This window comes from Phyllobates terribilis, unplaced genomic scaffold, assembly GCF_046119375.1.
Source record: "Phyllobates terribilis strain yellow unplaced genomic scaffold, ASM4611937v1 Scaffold_1__5_contigs__length_1240528914, whole genome shotgun sequence".
In the NCBI taxonomy this organism is placed as follows: Eukaryota; Metazoa; Chordata; class Amphibia; order Anura; family Dendrobatidae; genus Phyllobates; species Phyllobates terribilis.
Genome location: NW_027362761.1, coordinates 618,269,609 through 618,293,840, shown reverse-complemented (window position 1 = coordinate 618,293,840; position 24,232 = coordinate 618,269,609). Strand labels below are relative to the sequence as shown.

Below are 24,232 nucleotides of genomic sequence, written 5' to 3'. Positions count from 1 at the left end.
AAATAATGTTAGGGACCCACGTGGAGAAAGGTATGCCAAAGAATAAATAGAAAAATAATTAGAATGAGTTTTAACATAAATGGTACAATACTTCTACCTAGTGGTATAAAACTGAAATGACTTCAAACAAAAATAAACTGGAAAAAGTCCATGAGAAAATGCATATCTGTATCTGTATTGCATAACAATTGCTGTTAAAGTAAAAAATGAATGCAGATATAAATTCTGATTAGATCAATGCTGACACCCGTGTGTCACGACATGTATCCACTCCAAAACCAACCACATAATTCGCTCCACTAGTTCATAGTATGTGTAGTGTTTGCGGTGTTTCTTTTATGCATTTTCCCCTTATTTGATGTGTTTTTGGTGCAGATTTGAAGCAGAGTTTTTAGAGCTTTTTTAATTCAGAAAAACTTTGATTCTGTGCTTAAAAATGCAGCGTTTTTTTTTTTCATGCGTTTTTTTTCAGAAGAAGCCTATAGAGAGAAAGAGAACCAAAACTGCAGAGGTCAGCAGAGTGTTCAGACCACAGGTTGTGGAGATTATGGAATCACATCCACTTTGCTTAGACATTTAGACCATGTTCACACGTAGGGTAAATGCTGCGCATTTTCTGCTGCCTTTTTATTTTTTATTTTTTGCACAAAAATTCTGCTGTTTAACTGTGCAAACAAAGTGGATGTGATCCCATGAGAACTGCGCCCCCTGTGGTCTAAAGACGTCACTGAACTGAACTGCGGTTTTGGTGCTTTTTTCTCTCTCTTGTCTTCTATGTGGAGACTAAAAAAACACAAGTAAGAAACTGCAGATATTTAATAAGTGCAGAATCAAAGCTTTTCTGAACTATAAAAAAAAACATTAAAAACGCGGCTTCACATTTGCACAAGAAACGCATCAAATAAGGAGGAGAAGATTGTTATTGTGGAGTTTGGTGCAGATTCTGCAAAAAGAAAAAAAACACAGGATTTATTCAACGACCTTACAGAGACTAGAAGCCGGATGTCACGTACTGAAGCTACATAAAGATGAGAAGTTCTGGCAACTCCGACTATGACTGACTCCCATCAAGAGATGAGCAGGGCGCACAGATAACGTCACACCGGCCTTAGCTAATGAGGCTGTGCCGGGACGCTGGAAGGTTAGAGATTTGCTGCCTCCTGTCTAGCCGCCAGGTAGCACTGGGGCAGCATGGTGGCTCAGTGGTTAGCCCTGCAGCTTTGCAGCACTGGGTCTTGGGTTCAAATCCCACCAAGGACAACATCTGCACGGAGTTTGTATGTTCTCCCCATGTTTGCATGGGTTTCCTCCGGTTCTCCAGTTTTCTGTCCCGCATACAGTGGACAGTCCCAGATTCACCAGACAGCCCCCCCCCATGGGTACAGTGGACAGTCCTCAATTTGGGTCTACACCCTGCAGTCTCAGGTGTCTGCTGTATTCCCTCACTACCACTGCCCCTCTGACAACTTCTCCTGCCAGGTGAGAAAGAAGAAATGGCAAATGGGCGTGGATTGGGGTGTTCAATATTTGCTGCGGCGCGCTGCATGATCTGTCTTTCTGTTCTTCAAAAGTTGGGAGGTATGGTTACAGGTCTGAGCTCACTGCTGGCTTGCAGCCCTGCACAAGGAGTGATGAGAAGTGTAGTTAGAAGGGAGCAGAGGATTCTGGAGAGGAAGTGATCGCTATGACAACAGAACAGGTGCCAGAACACAGGAAGCAGTGGCGTACCGCCAAAGCAAGCAGACCACGCGACTGCTATGGGGCCCCATAGCAATCCAGGGGAGGACATACCGCCGCCGGTGCAGCTGCGCCGAGTCCCCACCATGCAGCTGCACCAAGGGGCCCGCAAGGTGCAGCTGCTCCCTGCACGCGGCGGTCAGGAAGCGATCCCTGCAGCTCCACTGCTGTCAGGAGGAGAATAGCAGCAGAGCTGGAGGGTTCGTCCTCTGCTTCCTCCCTGACCCAGGTGTGCACAGTTTGATGACGTCATCATGCAGCGCGCGCCTGGGTCAGGAAGAAAGCTGCCGGCAACCAGGAGGATGCTGCTGCAGGGGAGCGAGCTGAGGTAAGTTGTTGTTTTTTTTTTTTTACTGAAATGCTGGAGAGCAATGGTGGGATAGTGGGGCTGGGGAGAGGAATAATGGGGTTGATGGGGCTGGGAAGAGCAATAATGGGGTTGATGGGGCTGGGGAGAGCAATAATAGGGCTGTTGGGGCTGGGGAGAGGAATAATGGGGTTGATGGGACTGGAGAGAGCAATAATGGGGCTGATGGGGCTGGGGAGAGCAATAATGGGGCTGGGAAGAGTAATAATGGGGCTGGTGGGACTGGGGAGAGCTATGATGGGGCTGGGGAGAGAAATATTGGGGCTGGGGAGAGGAATAATGGGGTTGATGGGGCTGGGGAGAGCAATAATGGGGCTGATGGGGCTGGGGAGAGGAATAATGGGGTTGATGGGGCTGGGAAGAGCAATAATGGGGTTGATGGGGCTGGGGAGAGCAATAATAGGGCTGTTGGGGCTGGGGAGAGGAATAATGGGGTTGATGGGACTGGAGAGAGCAATAATGGGGCCGGGAAGAGGAATGATGGGACTGGGGAGAGGAATAATGGGGTTGATGGGGCTGGGGAGAGGAATAAAGGGATGATGGGGCTAGGGAGAGCAATGATGGGGCTGGGGAGAGGAATGATGGGGCTGGGGAGAGCAATGATGGGGATGGTGGGTCTGGGGAGAGCAATTATGGGATGGTGGGGCTGGGGTGAGCAATAATGGGGCTGATGGGGCTGGGGAGAGGAATAATGGAGTTGATGGGGCTGGGAAGAGGAATGATGGGGCTGGGGAGAGCAATAATGGGGCTGATGGGGCTGGGGAGAGGAATGATGGGGCTGGGAAGAGCAATAATGGGGCTGATGGGGCTGGGAAGAGCAATAATGGGCTGATGGGGCTGGGGAGAGGAATGATGGGGCTGGGAAGAGCAATAATGGGGCTGATAGGGCTGGAGAGAGCAATGATGGGGATGGTGAGGAAGGAGAGAGCAATGATGTGTTGCTGGGAGAGAGCAATGATGGGGGTGCTGGGAGAGAGCAATGATGGGGATGCTGGGACAGAGCAATGGTGGGGGGCTGGGAGAGAGCAATGATGGAGGTGCTGGGACAGAGTAATGATGGGGGTGCTGAGGGGAAATGATGGGGGTGCTGGGAGAGCGCATTGATGGGGGTGCTGGGAGAGAGCAATGATGGGAGTGCTGGGAGAGAGCAATGATGGAGGTTCTGGGACAGAGCAATGATGGGGTGGTGGGACAGAGCAATGATGCGGGTGCTGAGAGAGAGCAATGATGGGGGTGCTGGGAGAGAGCAATGATGGGGGTGCTGGGAGAGAGCAACGATGAGGGTGGTGGGAGAGAGCAATGAAGAGGGTGCTGGGAGAGAGCAATTATGGGGGTTTCACTTTGCTTGTACTGTAAAGCCTTGTATATTTTCCGTGTGCACAGAACCTTACAGTTAATTGGGTAGAGTCACAGAGACTGAATAATTTATATTATTGGCCGGTGCAGATTATAGTTAATGGGGGGCACAGTGCTGCTTATCACTTTATATTTTGATTACTAAGTGGCTAATAGTATATTAATGGGGGGGTTACATATCTGTATTCGAGGACGCAGAGCGGGGGAGACACATGTATGCATACAATATGTGACCTTGTTATTTTCTAGGCTGGAGATCATCATGACAAGACAAGACGTGGTTGGGAGATGTGGATATGAAGGTCTGACCAGATGGAGAAGAAGCAGTCAGAAACCGACTCTGATCAAACGAGACATCAGCGGTAAGTGCCTGGATGTAAATATTCTGTATCTGCACTGTGTGACTTGGATTGATAATGTTATCTGTAAAATCTCTTAGGCCACATTCTCACATTTGTGTGAAATGTCCATGTGCTGCCAGATCTTTTTATCGCATGGTCCACGGACTCGTACAGTTTTATAGATTCATTCACACATCCATGAAAATCACGGATCTGAGAATGCGATCTGTGAGGGGCAGAGAAAGTCCTGTTCTGATCCGATTTTGAGGATTAGAATAGGACATGCTCCATGCGTCAGTAAAACAGGGCAGCACACCGACAATGCACACAGATGCAGGAATGTAGCCTTATTATGTATAGCACAGTCCCTTAGTATATAGTGTACTCACTTATTATGTACTGTATAGCTCAGTCCCTTAGTATTATAGTGTACTCACGACCTCCACCACTTTTCCGAGGGGCATTAAAAGCATCTTGTTAAGCTACTGGGACCTCCACGTCTCTTCTGAGAGGCATTAATAGCATCTTGTTAAGCTACTGGGACCTCCAACACTTTTCCGAGGGGCATTAAAACCGTCTTGTTAAGCTACTGGGACCTCCACATCTCTTCTGAGGGGCATTAAAAGCATCTTGTTGAACCACTCTGAACTCCACAGCTCTTCCAAGGGGCATTGAAATGTTGTTTTTAATTACCTCTAACCTCCACGACTCTTCCAATGGGCATTGCATTTCCTCCTAATTTTTGGCAGCTTTGGCTTTTCAATGCATAGGCGAACACTAAGGGAGGCCCACTTCCCAATAATGGGTAGAAGGTTTTTAATATGCTGTAATCCACGTCTGTTTCAAGGGGCATTGCAGTTCCTCATAATTTTTGGAAAGCCTTCCATTCACTGCTTAGGCCAACAGTGTACAGGAGACCCAGTTGCTATAAATGGAAAAAATGGTTTAGTTAAGGCCCTCTGACCTCCATGTCACTTCCAAGGGGCATTGGAGTGCCTCAAAATTTTTGGTAGGCATTGCACTCACTGTATGCCCTATAACTGTGTAGCTGAACCGCTCCTTTTGGTACAGAAACATATCATACAAGACATGTGTGGCTGACTAGCCTGATATTGATGTGAATGGTCCCTGTTCCTCCTGCTCTTTCTCCTTTGCCACCACCTCATCCATCATTCATCACCTGAAGCTTTGTTTTAACGGGAGTCATAGAACTGGGATAGTAGCAGGAAAACATCCAGCAATCCTCGGAGGATGTAGGATAAGCGCCAAAACGCTGACCACCTCAGGCCTAGCTGCTACTACATACATGCGCTTGCATTCCTTGAAAACAAAGCAGATGCTAACTTCTATCATCATCATCATGCTCCTCACCTTGGCACTCTCAACTTCCCTGATGGAGAAGCCAGGGCCCACCGGAGGAGTCTGGTTGTCTGGAGGGCTCGGCCAATGCTGCCCTAAAGCAGGCCAGTCTAAGAAAAGTGTGTGGGGGGATGTTCCAAGGAGAAATAGGGGCGGCTGGGGACCGTTTATGGACACCCGGCTTCCCCCAGGCGGCTGGGGACCGTGTGTGGACACCCGGCCGTGGGAGGCTGGGGACAGAGTATGGACACCCGGCTGCCCCCTGGCGGCTGGGGACCGAGTGTGGACACCTGGCCGTCGGGCGGCTGGGGACTGAGTATGGATACCAGGCCGCCAACGCAGCCATGACGTGGTGGCCAGATTCCGCCTCCACATGCCTAAAAGGCCCAATTTCAAGTGCAAGCAAGCAAGCAGTATGGTATTGTTGCCTGGGGGTGGGTGGGTGGCAGGCTGCACACTTACGCTTGCATTCCAAGAAAACAAAGCAGATGCTAACTTCTATCATCATCATCATCATGCTCCTCACCTTGGCACTCTCAACTCCTCTGATGGAGAAGCCAGGGCCCACCGGAGGAGTCTGGTTGTCTGGAGGGCTCGGCCAATGCTGCCCTAAAGCAGGCGAGGCTAAGAAAAGTGTGGGGAAGGTTACCGTGACAAATAGGGGCGGCTGTGGACCGAGTATGGACACCCGGCCACTGGGCGGCGGTGGACTGAGTATGGATACCTCGCTGCCGAAGCAGCCATGATGTAGTGGCCAGCTTCGGCCTCCTCCAAACTAAAAGGCCCCATTTCAAGTGCAAGCTAGCAGTATGGGATTGCAGCCTGGGGGTGGGTGGGTGGTTGGCTGCATACTTGCGCTTGCATAGCAAGGAATGGGGGAGATACAATTGAACACTGCCCTGGGACAAGAACTTGCATGGGGATAGTTGCAAGTCTGCATCTTCTGATGCGGCAAGGATGACTTCTGATGGGCACACTTTTAGGCAGGGACCTGGGTGTCAGAGATGCTTCCAGGGGTCTTCCCCATGCTGTCCCCATGTCTTTTCAGCACTATATGCATGTGTCACACAGCACATGGCCAGATAAGGTTGTAAAATGTTAAAATGACATTTCCCGGTGAATGCATTTGTTACGGTTGAAAGCAATACAAAAGTGCAAAAACGCATAAAAAATGCTACTTGTGAACATAGCCCAAGGTGTCGAGGAGTATTTTTGTTTTTGGTTATTTATTTTACCTTATACACAAGTCTTTACCCTGGAAAGGAAGTTCCTTAACATATTTCACAGGAAAGCAGTTTCAGTTTCGTTTTTGAACGTTTTATTGTGAGCCCTTAAAAGTGGCTTAATACCTCTGACCACGTTGTTGACAGCAGTGACCTGGGGGTCAGAAATGCTTCCAGGGGCGATCCCCATGCTGTCCCCATGTCATTTGAGCACTGTCACTATCGTTTTGGGCACTTTTTAGGCTTTCTACAGACTGCCGGGGGTGCCGCCCCAAAAATGCTCGGGTCTCCCATAGACTAACATTGGGCTCGTTGCTCGGGTCGAGCACCCGAGTATCACGGCGAGCTAGGCCCGAGCTTCGAGCACCCGAGCATTTTACACTGTGTGCAAAATTATTAGGCAAATGAGTATTTTGATCACATGATACTTTTTATACATGTTGTCCTACTCCAAGCTGCATAGGCTTGAGAGTCAACTACCAATTAAGTAAATCTGGTGATGTGCATCTCTGTAATGAGGAGGGGTGTTGACTAATGACATCAATACCCTATATAAGGTGTGCTTAATTATTAGGCAACTTCCTTTCCCTTGGCAAAATGGGTCAGAAGAGAGATTTGACGGGCTCTGAAAAGTCCAAAATTGTGAGATGTCTTGTCGAGGGATGCAGCAGTCTTGAAATTTCCAAACTTTTGAAGCGTGATCACTGAACAATCAAGCGTTTCATGGCAAATAGCCAACAGGATCGCAAGAAGCGTGTTAGCCAAAAAAGGCGCAAAACAACTGCCCATGAATTGAGGAAAATCAAGCGTGAAGCTGCCAAGATGCCATTCGCTACCAGTTTTGCCATATATCAGAGCTGCAACGTTACTGGAGTATCAAAAAGCACAAGGTGTGCGATACTCAGGGACATGGCCAAGGTAAGGAAGGCTGAAAAACCACCACCTTTGAACAAGAAACTTAAGATAAAACTTCAAGAATGGGCCAAGAAATATCTTATGACTGATTTTTCAAAGGTTTTATGGACTGATGAAATGAGCGTGACTCTTAATGGACCAGATGGATGGGTCAGAGGCTGGATCAGTAAAGGGCAGAGAGCTCCACTCCGACTCAGACGCCAGCAAGGTGGAAGTGAGGTACTGGTATGGGCTGATATCATCAAAGATGAATTTGTGGGACCTTTTCGGGTTGAGGATGGAGTGAAGCTCAACTCCCAGACCTACTGCCAGTTTCTGGAAGACAACTTCTTCAAGCAGTGGTACAGGAAGAAGTCAGTATCGTTCAAGAAAAACATGATTTTCATGCAGGACAATGCTCCATCACATGCATCCAACTACTCCACAGCGTGGCTGGCCAGTAAAGGTCTAAAAGAAGAACAAATAATGACATGGCCCCCTTGTTCACCTGATCTGAACCCTATAGAGAGCCTGTGGTCCATCATAAAATGTGATATCTACAGGGAGGGAAAACAGTACACCTCTCGGAACAGTGTCTGGGAGGCTGTGGTGAGATCTACAGGGAGGGAAAACAGTACACATCTGGGAACAGTGTCTGGGAGGCTGTGGTGGCTGTTGCACGCAATGTTGATCGAAAACAGATCAAGCAACTGACAGAATCTATGGATGGAGGCTGCTGAGTGTCATCATAAAGAAAGGGGGCTATACTGATCACTAATTTTTTTGGTTTTGGTTTTTGCATGTCAGAAATGTTATTTCTAAATTTTGTGCACTGATATTGGTTTACCTGGTGAAAATAAGCCAGTGAGATGGGATTATATTTGGTTTTTATTAAGTTACCTAATAATTCTGCACAGTAATAGTTACCTGCAGAAACAGATATCCTCCTAAGATAGCCAAATCTAAAAAAAAAAACCACTCCAACTTCCAAAAATATTAAGCTTGGATATTTATGAGTCTTTTGGGTTGATTGAGAACATAGTTGTTGATCAATAATAAAAATAATCCTCTAAAATACAATTTGCCTAATAATTCTGCACACAGTGTAGTGCTCGCTCAACACTAGTCACTATTCACAGGAGATGTGATTATTTGACCTGTGTCCTTCCTTGTGAAATCACATGAATGGGACTGGCAAGGACACAGTAGTCCCTGTAGCTCAGAGTATAGGTATCCCAGTGCCAATCACTGCTCTGGAATGGAGTGGTGGGTACTGCACGCTGGAGCTGAGAGGATCAGTGAGGTGAGTGCTATGAATTAAGGGACATGCAGTTTTCACCATTGGACCAGGAGTGCTACATGTCAACAAGCCAAGTGTTAGGCGGTGACTTCAGAGAACCAAGAGCGGAGGTCAGACTCTGAGATGGATTGGTAGTCAGGCACAGCATGCTGGAGCTCAGGGGGCCGGGACAACGCTGCCTGTGAGGTGAGTGCTATGAATTATGGCACATGTAGTTTTCACCCTTATATCAGGAGTGCTACATGTCACCAAGCCAATAATGTGATGTATGGGGTCCGGGGTACAGATATTATCAGCATAGTGTACGGTGGTCTCACCTGATCCCCAGTAGTGATGTATAATGTGATGTATGGGGTCCGGGGTACAGATATTATCAGCATAGTGTACGGTGGTCTCACCTGATCCCCCAGTAGTGATGTATAATGAGATGTATGAGGTCCAGGGTACAGATATTATCAGTATAGTGTACGGTGGTCTCACCTGATCCCCCAGTAGTGATGTATAATGAGATGTATGAGGTCCGGGTTACAGATATTATCAGTATAGTGTACGGTGGTCTCACCTGATCCCCCAGTAGTGATGTATAATGTGATGTATGAGGTCCAGGGTACAGATATTATCAGTATAGTGTACGGTGGTCTCACCTGATCCCCCAGTAGTGATGTATAATGTGATGTATGAGGTCCAGGGTACAGATATTATCAGTATAGTGTACGGTGGTCTCACCTGATCCCCCAGTAGTGATGTATAATGAGATGTATGAGGTCCGGGTTACAGATATTATCAGTATAGTGTACGGTGGTCTCACCTGATCCCCCAGTAGTGATGTATAATGTGATGTATGAGGTCCAGGGTACAGATATTATCAGTATAGTGTACGGTGGTCTCACCTGATCCCCCAGTAGTGATGTATAATGTGATGTATGAGGTCCAGGGTACAGATATTATCAGTATAGTGTACGGTGGTCTCACCTGATCCCCCAGTAGTGATGTATAATGTGATGTATGAGGTCCAGGGTACAGATATTATCAGCATAGTGTACGGTGGTCTCACCTGATCCCCCAGTAGTGATGTATAATGTGATGTATGAGGTCCAGGGTACAGATATTATCAGTATAGTGTACGGTGGTCTCACCTGATCCCCCAGTAGTGATGTATAATGTGATGTATGAGGTCCAGGGTACAGATATTATCAGCATAGTGTATGGTGGTCTCACCTGATTCACCAGTAGTGATGTATAATGTGATGTATGAGGTCCAGGGTACAGATATTATCAGTATAGTGTACGGTGGTCTCACCTGATCCCCCAGTAGTGATGTATAATGTGATGTATGAGGTCCAGGGTACAGATATTATCAGCATAGTGTACGGTGGTCTCACCTGATCCCCCAGTAGTGATGTATAATGTGATGTATGAGGTCCAGGGTACAGATATTATCAGTATAGTGTACGGTGGTCTCACCTGATCCCCCAGTAGTGATGTATAATGTGATGTATGAGGTCCAGGGTACAGATATTATCAGCATAGTGTATGGTGGTCTCACCTGATTCACCAGTAGTGATGGTTAATGTCTCCAGAAGAAGCACTGACCGACCATAGACTCGTCTAACGTGGATTTCATATTGTGTAACAGGCTCCAGACCGGAGAAGGTCACATCTTTTCCATATATACATCTTATGTTGACCTCTCTGAGGTATATACAGGAGTATATATAAGACGTGCTGGGGTTGTGGCACTGATCCGGGGAGCAGACGATCTGCAGTCTGATGCTGGTAGAGGTCACCTCCAGGGCCGTCACATTCACTCCTAACATAAAACAGAGAAATAGTCATGTAAAATTTTCTGTAAATAGAAATAAAGCAGATGACAAATCTCAATCTGAAACACTCCAAAAACATGATGCCCGTGGATTGTGCAGCGTGTATCAGCTGTCAGGTTCACTTTAATGATTGCCAATTTGAGTTCACGTCTGCAGCTTTTACCTCTTCATTTTCATTCCTTCATATTTTCCGCCAAAGCAAAAAATCTACATTAGTTGGTGTATTTTACCAGAAGGTATGGCAAAATCTCGATAAAAAACCCTATTAAATCCCAACGTTCAGCCTTCATATGTTACTGGAAAATGTCATCTAAAAGGCCACATCACCAGAAAAGGTGAATGAAATGAAAACCTGGATCCTCGGGCTATGGAAAAGAGTAAAGTAGCCATGGAGCCTCCTCATTCCTTCCTTCATCTCACCTGGTCCAAATATAAGGAAGAGGAGACAAAATAATAGTAATGGATCCACAATGATCGGCCTGGTGGAGGTTCTCCCTGGACTCGGGGATCGTGTGTCTGATGTAGATGGATCTAAGAGAATCTAAATGTATCCTGATATATGGGAGACCCAAAAACCAATACAGCGGGTGATAAAGGAGTCGCACTCCCCTCTACACACGGGACGCGCGGGGGTCGCACTCCCCTCTACACACGGGACGCGCGGGGGTCGCACTCCCCTCTACACACGGGACGCGCGGGGGTCGCACTCCCCTCTACACACGGGACGCGCGGGGGTCGCACTCCCCTCTACACACGGGACGCGCGGGGGTCGCACTCCCCTCTACACACGGGACGCGCGGGGGTCGCACTCCCCTCTACACACGGGACGCGCGGGGGTCGCACTCCCCTCTACACACGGGACGCGCGGGGGTCGCACTCCCCTCTACACACGGGACGCGCGGGGGTCGCACTCCCCTCTACACACGGGACGCGCGGGGGTCGCACTCCCCTCTACACACGGGACGCGCGGGGGTCGCACTCCCCTCTACACACGGGACGCGCGGGGGTCGCACTCCCCTCTACACACGGGACGCGCGGGGGTCGCACTCCCCTCTACACACGGGACGCGCGGGGGTCGCACTCCCCTCTACACACGGGACACGCGGGGGTCGCACTCTCCTCTACACACGGGACACGCGGGGGTCGCACTCTCCCCTACATACGGGACACGCGGGGGTCGTACTCTCCTGTACACACGGGACACGCGGGGGTCGTACTGTCCTGTACACACGGGACACGCGGGGGCTGTACTCTTCTGTACACACGGGACACGCGGGGGTCGTACTCTCCTGTACACACGGGACACGCGGGGGCTGTACTCTTCTGTACACACAGGACACGCGGGGGCTGTACTCTTCTGTACACACGGGACACGCGGGGGTCATACTCACCTATACACACAGGACACGCGGGGGCTGTACTCTTCTGTACACACAGGACACGCGGGGGTCGTACTCTCCTATACACACAGGACACGCGGGGATTGTACTCTTCTGTACACACGGTACACGCGGGGGTCATACTCACCTATACACACAGGACACGCGGGGGCTGTACTCTTCTGTACACACAGGACACGCGGGGGCTGTACTCTTCTGTACACACGGGACACGCGGGGGTCATACTCACCTATACACACAGGACACGCGGGGGCTGTACTCTTCTGTACACACAGGACACGCGGGGATTGTACTCTTCTGTACATACAGGACACGCGGGGGTCGTACTCTCCTATACATACAGGACACACGGGGGTCGTACTCTCCTATACACACAGGACACGCGGGGGTCGTACTCACCTATACACACAGGACACGCGGGGGTCGTACTCACCCATGCATACAGCATTTGGCATCCAACCATCCTATTTTCCATTATTTTGCCATTGGATTGGGATATCAGAGGGATACTAGACCCACCATTTCTGGGGTAAAATATTAGAAGGGTCCATAGAAGAAGAGGCTACGATGAGAGGGAATCCATGGATCATCAAGGTTCTATGTATTTTTTTTATGGTTGGCACAGTTGTATATAATCAGTTCTCAAAGATGGAAAATCTATGGAACGATATTTAGGGAATTAGTCACCGCTCTATGATTGCATTGAAAATTTATTAATCCACCACAGATAGGTGCAAAATACATCAGAATATTCAAAATACTGTTTCATGCCTCCCGGACATTGTTCATTGTTCCTTGTGACGTGGAGTATAAAATATTTCTGAAAAAGATAATTTGCTATTTAAGGGTATGTTCACATGTAATGTGTTTGTTGCTTTTTCTGCACATTTGTGGAGCAAAAAAATCACAGCATTTTACTGTTCCAGCAAAGTAAATGAGATCTCGGAAATCTCCTCCACACGTTGCTTATTTTTTCTATCAGAATTTAAGCAGTTTCAAATCTGCAACCCTTCAATCACTTCAGCGGTTTTGCAGCATTTTTCACCCGCACCAATGAATGCGGGAAAAAACGCATCAAAAACACAGTTTTAATATAGTTTTTTACTGCCAAGAGATATTTTTGATGCAGAAACGTCTGCAACAAATATTTAACATGTGCACTTACCTTTAGGCTCTGTGCACACAATGAAATAAAAATCACAATGAACATCAAACATAGCATCCTATAGTTTCAGCAAAGTGGATGGATTTATAGAGATCTCATGCACACTGCGCTTTTTCTTTTACTCAGTGTAAACTGACCTACGGTGCGTATTTCAAATCTACTACACATCATTGTGTCTTGCGGGTACGCGGAGTTTTATCTGCAGATTTTCCCCTCTTCCCTATCCTGGTATGCATGGCACGCCTCATCCCCAATCCTGGTATGCATGGTACCACTTATCCCCCAATCCTGGTATGCATGGTACCCTCTCATCCCCCTATCCTGGTATGCATGGCCCCCTCATCCCCAATCCTGGTATGCATGGCCCCCCTCATCCCTATCCTGGTATGCATGACACCCCTCATCCCCAATCCTGGTATGCATGGTACCCCCTCATCCCTATCCTGGTATGCATGGCACCCCTCATCCCTATCCTGGTATGCATGGTACCCCCTCATCCCTATCCTGGTATGCATGGCACCCTCATCCCTATCCTGGTATGCATGGTCCCCTCATACCCAATCCTGGTATGCATGGCACCCCTCATCCCTATCCTGGTATGCATGGCACCCCTCATCCCCAATTCTGGTATGCATGGCACCCCTCATCCCCAATCATGGTATGCATGGCACTCCTCATCCCCATCCTGGTATGCATGGCACCCCTCATCCCTATCCTGGTATGCATGGCACCTCTCATCCCTATCCTGGTATGCATGGCACCCCTCATCCCCAATCCTGGTATGCATGGTACCCCCTCATCCCCCAATCCTGGTATGAATGGTACCCCCTCATCCCCCAATCCTGGTATGCATGGCACCCCTCATCCCCAATCCTGGTATGCATGGCATCCCTCATCACTATCCTGGTATGCATGGGCCCCTCACCCCCCATCCTGGTATGCATGGCACCCCTCACCACTAATCCTGATATGCATAGCACCCCTCATCCCCAATCCTGGTATGCATGGCATGCCTCATCCCCAATCCTGGTATGCATGGTACCCCTCATCCCCAATCCTGGTATGCATGGTACCCCTCATCCCCCAAATCCTGCTATGCATGGTACCCCTCATCCCCCAATCCTGGTATGCATGGTATCCCTCATCCTCCAATCCTGGTATGTATGGTACCCCTCATCCCCCAATCCTGGTATGTGTGGCCCCCTCATCCCCCAATCCTGGTATGTGTGGCCCCCTCATCCCACAATCCTGGTATGTGTGGCCCCCTCATCCCCCAATCCTGGTATGTGTGGCCCTCTCATCCTCCAATTCAGTGCTTACGCATACCGCGATCTCTGGGGCCACAATCATCATCCTAAACTCCTCGCTTAGGATGTCGTTGCATTCCTCTGTGGGGTCCAGACTTGCCAGGCGCGTCGCGCTTGCGCAGTCTATAGAGGCTTCAGACAGAGGGACGCTTGTGCGATTATATTATAGATATTGTACATTTGGGGCACTATATAACTGTAGTAATAGGAGATAAGGATTGGATGAGGCTCAGTCCGATGGGTCTCCAGCGCACTGGCTTTTTTTTTTAAGTGTTTTAATCTGCTCGGGTTGTAGGAATGTTGGAGCTGTAGATATCGCTAGTGGTTGTAAGATTTTTGTAAGTGGCCATTGTGAAAATTACATACAGTGATATAAAAATAATTAAAAAGATATAAACCTAATTGAAACAATAGATCATGAGAAGAGGTAGAAGGATCTCTTGAAATTTGAGTTTTCCAGCTTTGCTGAATTTTCCCCCAAAATTAGATTTTTGGCAAATAAATTCACGAATATCAATTCTGAAAAGTCCCGAATTCTCCGTAAAATACAATTCTAATACTCTGAGCTCTCCTAGGAGTATATTAAACCCCTATTGAGCTTTTTAATGCAAACACAGTTTTATTAGGTTCAGGTCATCTGCACATTATCTGGCCATGGGTAAAATGGCTGGTAATGGGTGGTAGCTAGCAGTGGTATTTGGGAGACATGTATGGGTCTAATATTGGACTATTTCAACAAGGATGTGTGCAGGATGCAGCAGACCCCCATGATAAAAAAAGGTGGAGGCAGCACAGGTGCAGAATTCTGATGAAGAACAACTCACACACCTATCTTACAGTCACACTCCTATCATCCATTAGGGAGTGGGGGTGGATGCTTAATATTATAGATACACATAGATGAGACATATATAAGGGGCCAGTAACACACTTAGGTGTAGTGCACCATGCTGACTTACAGTCTATTGATCACACCCATACTATTAGATCAGATGGGCTTGACAGCACTCTATATCTGCATCCTACAAAAACCATACACCCCATTCCAAACCTTCAGGGCCTGGCTACAAAAAAATGCATAAGGTCTTAGTTGATATTTTGACTAAAATATCCAAGCTAGTAACTAGAGATGAGCAAATGTTTCAATATTCGATTTGTATTACGATCACCGAATTTGCAATATTCGCCGATTTATTCGTCGAATGATCGTCAAACGTTACCGAACACCATAGGATTCAATGGGGGGGGACAAAAAAAATGCATACACAACACCTTAAAACGGGCCCAAAAACTTCCAAAACACATCAAATTAGGGGTAGACACCTGGAAAGTGCCATCAATTGACCCAGAGTACAAGTACTATAATTATTATTACTATTACAGCGAAATTTATTCCGTGGCGCTTTACATTTGAAAAGGAGTCACCAACTGCTACAAGAGGAGAAAGGACCCTGCCCGCAAAGGCGCACAATCTGGAAGGGATGGGTGAGGATACAGTAGGTCAGGGCACAGCTAGCCGTGCAGCGGTATGGTGGAGTGAGGGTTACCGCAGATTGTATGCTTGTCACAAGAAGTGGGTCTTCAGCTTCCTTTTCAAGGTTTCCACGGTAGGCGACCGTCTGATGTGTTGGGGTACAGCGTTATCACAGTAGGGGAGATGCACGGGACAAATCTTGTATGGGATTGTGACAAGAAGAGATAAGAGGGAAGTAGAGAAGGAGATCTTGGAAGGATGGGAGGTTGCGTGCAGGTAACTAGTACAGGGAGACTAGGTCACACATGTATGGAGGAGACAGGTTTTCGATGGCTTGGTATGCCAAAGTTAGACTTTTCAACTGGAGTCACTGGGCAACAGAGAGCCAGCGCAGGGATTGACAGAGGGGAGAAGCCTGGGAATAGCGGGGGGACAGGTGGATTAGTCGGCCAACACAGTTTAGGATAGATTGGAGGGGTGCGAGAATGATAGAAGGGAGGCCACAGAGCAGGAGCTTGTAGTAGTCGAGGCGGGAGATGATGAGGGCGTGCCCTGGTGTTTTTCTACATTCATGGTTGAGGAATGTGCGGATCCCCAAGATACTTTGGAGGTGGAGTCAGCAGCAAGTGGAAAGGGCTTGGATCTGTGGTTTGAAAGACAGATCAGAGTCAAGCTTGTGGAACTGGGGAGAGTGGGCAGGCATTCACTGATAGGTCAGTTGGGGGGGGTGAATGAGATGGTGGAAAGATGATGCATTCTGTTTTATCCATGTTCATTTTTACAAATGTAGCAGAGAAGAAAGATGAAATGCAGGACACACATTGCGGGATTCTGGTTAGTAAGGAGGTGATATCAGGTCCAGAGAGGTAGGTCTGTGTGTCATCAGCATAGAGGTGATACTGAAAGCCGTGAGACCTTGAGCTGTCCCAGGCCGAAGGGGTAGATGGAGAAGAGCCTGGGTCCTACAACTGAACCTTAGGGGACACCGACACATAGGGGATGAGATGAGGAGGTGGTGTGTGAGTGGAAGACACTGAATGTCCTGTCAGTAAGGTATGAAAAGATCCAAGACAGGGCCAAGTCTGTGATGCCGAGAGATGAGAGTCTCAAGTAAAAGGGTATGATCTACTGTATCGAAGGCAGATGACAGGTCGAGGAGGAGGAAGACAGAGTAGTCTGGCTTGGATTTGGCAGTTAGTAGATTGTTGGTGACTTTAGTCAGGGCAGTTTCAGTGGAATGGTGAGGTCGTAAGCCTGATTATAAGCAGTCAAAGAGGGAGCAAGAGGAGAGGTGGGAGGACAGTTCAAAATAGATGTGTTGATCCAGTAGTTTGGAGGCATAGGTGAGAAGTGAGATTGGCCGATAGCTAAACATAGGATGAATCAAGGGAGGGCTTTTGGAGGATGGGCGTGATCGAGGTATGTTTGAATCATGAGGGGAAGCCAGTTGTTAGTGACAGGTAGAAGAAGAGGGTTAGGCTTGGGATGAAGACTGTGGTACAGTTTGGAATGAGGTGGGATGGTATTAGGTCAAGTTCACAGGTGGTGAGATGTGATTTGGAGAGTAAAGATGATCTTCCATGATGGCGGAGAAGCTGGTTTTGGAGGAGAGTTGAGTCGTTATGAAAAGGGGCTGTTGGGACTTTAAGCAAAATCTTTGCCCTATGTTGTCAATCTTCTGCTTGAAGAATGACGCTAAGTCTTCAGCTGAGATGAGAGGAGAGGAGAGGGAGGGGGAGCTGGTGGACAGAGGAGGGACTTGAAAGTACTGAATAGCTGTTTAGGGCTGTGAGACACGTATGATATGAGAGATCAGAAGTAGGTTTGTTTTGCTGCAGTGAGCAATTGTGCAGCATTTTGAAAACTTCTGTTACTGGACTCCACTCCCTTTCTTTGGCAGTCACACAGCGGTATGCCTTGTAGATGAGGGGCAGTAAGAACATGTGCTCCAGTAGATGACAAGCACTGCATCAAGTGGCCTCTGCTCTTCTTTCTCCACCTTAACATCACACACAGTACAGTCCTCAGAGGTGCCACCCCAATAACCCTTGTTTTCACCCATGTCACAACTCTCCAACCGGCCAACTGACTATGAGGAAGCACAGATGGGTGAGTCTGCAGAGCTGTTAACACATTCTATTTCGAGGCATCAGAGGTCTGATCCAAAGCTTCACAGACTCAAGAGGGGGGAAGCATGTGTAGCAATGCCCACATTTTTTTTCAGTTGATCCATGCCAGGACAAAGTAGGGTCCAAGAAGAATCCAAACCCTCATCACCAGATGTTAACCACTGGGAGTGGGTATGGATAGGTTGGAGAACGAAATAAATACACACTAGAATACGGAGAACTAAACTAATAGTCCCGCATATCTTACCCACCTGATCTTTCTATCACAATAAATGACATCACACTTTCCCCTGTACCGGCAATCTGCTGCCTCGGAGTAACCCTTGACTCTGCCCTGTCCTTCAAACCCACATCCAAGCCCTTGCCACCTCCTGACACCTCCAGCTCAGAAATATTTCCAGAATCCGTCCTTTCCTCAACCCTCAATCTACTAAACTGCTTGTGCATGCCCTCATCATCTCCCGCCTCGACTACTGCAACACCCTCCTCTGTGGCCTACCTGCTAACACTCTCACACCCCTCCAGTCGATCCTTAACTCTGCTGTGCAACTAGTTAATCTCTCGCCTTCCTACTCCTCTGTTATTCCCCTTTGCAAAGCCTTTCACTGGCTCCCAATTGCCCAGCGTATCCAGTTTAAGCTACTAACACTGACCTACAAAGCCATCCATAATCTCTCTCCTCCGTACATCTCTGCGGAATGCACGGTTCTTCTTCTTGAACCATGGAAGGAAGTGCTGTTTGAGAAACTCAACATACATTATGGAGTTCATCTTTACCCCTTCAGGGATCCTAAAAGGGCCTACAATCTCTCTCCCCATGATTCCAGCCCAAAACATTACTCCACCTCCTCCTTGTTAGCGCCGTAGCCGTGTTTGCATGGGGTGTCCATCAACCAGCCATCCTCCACTCCATCCATCTGGACCATCGAGATCATTTCATGCCCCGTCGCATGCTGCACATAACACATCTGCATCTCTGGCTGCTATGGGCATAAAAGGGGACAAACTTATGGTCGGCCCCCATGCTCCCCTGACCTCAACCCCATTGAGAACCTCTGGAGCATCATCAAAAGGAGTGTCTATGATGGCGGGAGGCAGTTCACAACTAAGCAACAGCTCTGGGAGGGTATTCTGTCCTCATGCAAAACAACTGGAAGCAGAAACCATCCAAAACCTGACAAATTCAATGGACGAGAGAGTTCAGAAGCTCCTTTCAAACAAGGGGTCCTATATGCAAATGTAACATCACCTAGAATAAAGTTTTGATTTCAGTTTGTAATAACCTGCTAATGCTTATAATTTCAAAAATGACAATTTTTTTGTTCTTTATTAAAATGAAAAGGTTGAAAACTCTGCTGTGCATAATAATTTGGAACATGCATTTTGAGTGCAGTTTGAGTTTTTTATTTTTTTAAAAATATCCTGTTATCATAGGCAGTTTATACAAAAACCTTTCCATTGTACTCTAATAGTTATTTGACTGGAAAATTACAATGACTGCAATTCATATAGGGAATTCGGGAAAATCTGAGAAAATATTATTTGCATAATAATTTGGAACACAGTGTAATAAGGTTCTGAAAAAATGCAGGTGCATTGGTAAGACCAAAAGGCATCACCAGATTCTCAAAATGACCTTCTGGAGTGTTAAAAGCAGTTTTCCATTCATCACCCTCCTTCACTCGTAACAAATTTTATGCCCCCCGGAGATCAATCTTAGAGAGCCACTTGGCTCCCACTAACTGGCTAAACAAGTCAGGAATTAACGGCAATGGGTAGGAATTGCGTACGGTAATCTTATTAATTTCACGAAAATCCAGACACGGACGCAAACCCCCGTCCTTTTTTTAAACAAAGAAAAATCCAACTGCCACAGGCGACTTAGAAGTTCTAATGTGACCGGCGGCCAGGCTACTCTGTATGTATTCCTCCAAGACCTTTCTCTCAGGGATAGTCAGATTAAACAAGCGACTTTTGGGAAGAGTAGCTCCCGGAACAAACTCAATGGCGTAATCATAATCCCTATGAGGAGGTAAAACTTGTGACTCCTCCTCCGAAAAAACCCTCCAAAAATCTTGAATAGGTACCGGTAATTCTCCTTTTTCCACAGCCACAATGCGACCATTACAACATTTATCATAGCACTTCGGACTCGAAGACTTTATCATATTAGTAGACCAGTCCAGCAAAGAATTGTGCAGTTTTAACTAAGGCAATCCTAGAACGACCGGAGAGGGTAAATTATCTAATACAACCAAGTCCAAAATTTCTTGGTGAAGTCCATTGATAGTGAGGGGAAATGCAGTAGTCTTGTGAGTAATACATTTCAAGGGAGTGTTATCAATTGCAATCACAGAAATAGGTGATGACAAAGGTTTGGATTTCAATTTAAGGTTTTCCAAAAACCCTTTATCAATCACATTAAGTGTTGAACCACAATCCACAAATACCTGAAATTCAATCAAATTTTCCTGCAAAGTAGTACTCCCTGAAAGAAATACTCCTGCACAGTGTAAACAAGCTATACGGGCGCATCTGACCTTTTTTTTTCTTAACTTAAACAAAGCTCACAATACTTAATCAAATGGTCAGCTTTACCACAATAAAGACACAATCCCTTGGCGAACCTCCAGTCTCTTTCCTGAGAGCGGAGCGACATCGTCCCAATCTCCATCGGTTCTCCGCCGTCTGAGCAGATTTTCTGGGGACTAGGACCTGGCAATACAGGAGTCTTTACCTCATTCTGCCAAATATCAGCCTCCTATCCACACGAACAGATAATTGCATGGCATCCTGCAGAGTCTCAGGTGCAGGGAATGCAATTAGCAAATTCTTAACCCTTTCACTCAGACTAGCAAGAAATAAACATTTCAGCGCAGGATCATTCCATCTGACTTCAATAGCCCACCTTATAAAGTGTGTGCAATAATTTTCAACATCACCTGACCACTGATTCAAACAGCTGAGTTCTGCATCAGCAGATGAGATTCGATCAGGATCATCATATAATAGACCCATAGCAGAAAAAAATTCTTATACCGACCTCAAACATGGATCATTAGGTTGAAGAGAAAATGCCAACCCTTGTGGTTCATTAAGCAATAGTGACATAATAAGACCAATGCGCTGTGATTCATTCCCAGAGGACCTTGGTCTCAAACGAAAATATAACAGCAAGCATTTTTAAAAATTAAAAAAAATCTTGCTGTTTACCATTAAAAACATCAGGCAGTCCTACCTTGGGTTTCGACAAAATGCGCTCCAGGACAGCTACTCACGTGTTGCTGGAGCTCGGCCACCTCCAGAGTCAACCCCTGCAAACGTCGAGCCAAATCCTGGACAGAAGCAATACTGATCCCCATAATAATTTTCCTTATTTTTTGGGCTGGACTTACTGGTAAGATCTGCAAACATGTACTAAGGAAAGAAGGGGAAAGCTTTCCCTACAGTAAGACTAAGCTGAATCCCTACGATGTAGCAGGCTACCTGTTCCTAGTGAACAGACCCGCCTTAGTCCTAGGCTAGTCTGAATGAAGACCTATAGAATAAAGGGAAGGGGTCCCTAAAAGAACTAAGGACTGGAACAAAATGGGACACCTCCTGAACAGAGAAGGTTGTTGCAGAACACAAAAGATAAACTGACAAAAAGGTACTAGAGGTCCCAAAAGGACCAAGCGAACTGAGAGATATAGGCACCGAAGCACCTGGCTAGCAAAATAGTCAAACAACACTGAAGTCCAGCACAGCAAACAGACGGAGCTGGAATATAAAGGCAGGTGGTCACGTGACCGCAAACACAAGATGGAAAAAACAAACAGGAGGGTTCTAACAGGTATTAGCACCCAGTACCAGAAGCAAAGCCGTCCACAATTTCCGTACCTCAGGAATTTTATTTGGTAGACAGACTGAGCAAACATTAGTTTCTCACAAAGGAGCTGAAAACACTGAGTGACAGTAGGTGCAAGTTTCTCCAGCATGACCTGTTTGTTATTGTTAGATATCAGAGGGAGAACATAACTGGGCTTTGCCAAGGTGCCATATTGAATCTTAAGTCTTATAGACCCTGCACTTGCTGCCTTACATTCTACAGGATGGTGGGGAAGGAGACAGTAGGTTATGGAGTTGCATTAGCAACAGATTGTTGTGTTGAGGTGAGGTGGCAGCAAGGTAATAGCGGGCTGTCTTGAAGAGATGGGTTTTCAGGTTGTGTCTGAAGGATACGAATGTGGTGGCTAATCGGATGTGTTGAGGCACAGAATTCCAGAGGATGGGGCATATTTGGTAGAAGTATTGGAGGTGATTGGGTGAGGAAAAAATAAGTGTGGAAAGAAGGAGGTCTTGGGAGGACCGGAGATTACGTAAGGGAATATATTGGGAGATTAGTTCAGAGATGTACAGAGAAGAAAGGTTATGGGTGGCTTTGTACGTCAGTGTTAGTAGTTTGAACTGGATACACTGGACAATTGGGAGCCAGTGAAGGGATCTTATAGATTGCAATCCTATGGATTGCTGGAGCCAGCAAACAGTAAAAAAGCAGCCATAGAGTGTCCGGGAACCTTCCCACACACTTTTCTTAGCCAGGGCTGCTTCTCGGCAGGGTAGGACAGGCCCATCAGAGAATCGGAGACTCCTAAGGTGGGCCCTGGCTTCTCCATCAGGAGAGTTCATAGCGCAAACCCTTCAGGTTGTGATGATGATGAGGCCATCCATCTCCTTAGTTTTCTGTTACTTGGAATGCAAGCACAAGTATGCAGCCAGCTACCCACAGGCCGCAATACCAAACTGCCACATTTCTGGACAGCTTCTTGCACTTGAAATGTGGCCTTTTAGGCTCATGGAGGCGGAAGCTTTTCACAACCTCATGACGGCAGCGGTCAGGTCTCCATATTCGGTCCCCAGCTGCCACTATTTCTCCCGGTGTTGTCCCCACCTTCCACAAGCATGGGTCCCAGAACATTACCTTTATATACCATGGTACTAAGAAAAACAATTCCGATTATACCTTGTGTACCCATGTGACAAAAATATATGCACCAAAGAATTAATTTCACTTCAGTAGAACTAGTTTAATGTAGACCGAAATCTCTTCCAGTACAGCCAACCCAATAGATGGAGACCCAATCAGGAGAGTTCACATTTTAAAAAATTAGGGCCTAAAACCACCAAAGTGGCATCAATTTCACTAGAGTAGAAGTAGTATAATGGGGACCAACATCTCTTCCACTACAGCCAACCCAATAGATGGAGAACCAATCAGGATTCCCTACATTTCCAAAAATTAGAGGCATACACCACCAAAGTGGCATCAATTTCAGTACAGTACAAATTGTAGAATTAGGAATGACACCTCTTCCCCTACAGCCAACCCAGTAGATGGAGACCCTATCAGGATTTCCCACATTTCCAAAAATTAGTGGCAGACACCAGCAAAGTGGCATCAATTTCACCGGAGTAGAAATAGTTTAATGGAGACCGAAACCTCTTCCAGTACAGCCAACCCAATAAATGGAGACTCAATCAGGAGTGTTCACATTTTAATAAATTAGGGCCTAAAACCACTAAAGTGGCATCAATTTCATTAGAGTAGAAGTAGTATAATGAAGACTGACACCTCTTCCACTACAGCCAACTCAGCAGTTGGAGACACAATCAGAACTGTTCACATTTAAAAAAATTAGGGCCTAAGACCACCATTTCCATGGCCAACAGATTGGAAATGGTGGAGTTCCACCTCTTAGCTTTGTCATGTGTAGGAGGAAACAATCTTTTATGTGAACACAACAGTGGGACCGAGGGCTGGCTGCAGTGCTGAGAGAGGGCAGAGTATGGTGAAATGGACAAACCGATAGACCGTGAGTGAGGTACAGGTGTAGATGTTACGGTGGATTGAGAAATGTGTGGAGTGCTCGGTAAAACAAACACAGCAGGTGTGTCCGCTTCCATTACAGCTGACGGGCTGTCACTCAGCCTGACTGGAGCAGGTATACAACCAGAGGTTCTGCGGTGAGAGATCTGCGTGACAATATTTGGCTCAGTAACAGAGGAGGATGAAGAAGCAGCAGATGCGTTTGATGGGGCAGCTGATGGTTGCTTATTGAAAACCAATTTTAAGTTTATCATGTTTGTGTACCCTTGTGTTGAGAACCATTTCTGCACCAAAAAATAATTTCACTAGAGTATAACTATTATGATGGAGACCAAAATCTCTTCCACTACAGTCAACCCAGTAAATGGAGAACCAACCAGGAGTGTTCACATTAAAAAAAAAATGGGCCTGACACCACCGAAGTGGCATCAATTTCAGTAGATTAGAAGTATTATAATGGGACAGAAACCTCTTCCACTACAGCCAACTCA

At 46.8% G+C, this 24,232-nt stretch overlaps 1 protein-coding gene across 1 annotated transcript in view; it reads right to left on the bottom strand.

Annotated features, from left to right (window-relative positions):
* The window catches only part of LOC141272996 (receptor-type tyrosine-protein phosphatase T-like), a 424,966-nt gene that overhangs the window by 345,486 nt on the left and 55,248 nt on the right, over window positions 1-24,232 (bottom strand). Inside the window, exon 3 of the mRNA XM_073684271.1 lies at window positions 10,124-10,387. Coding sequence (XP_073540372.1) covers window positions 10,124-10,387 — 264 coding nt within the window. The remainder of the gene's footprint in view (window positions 1-10,123; window positions 10,388-24,232) is intronic.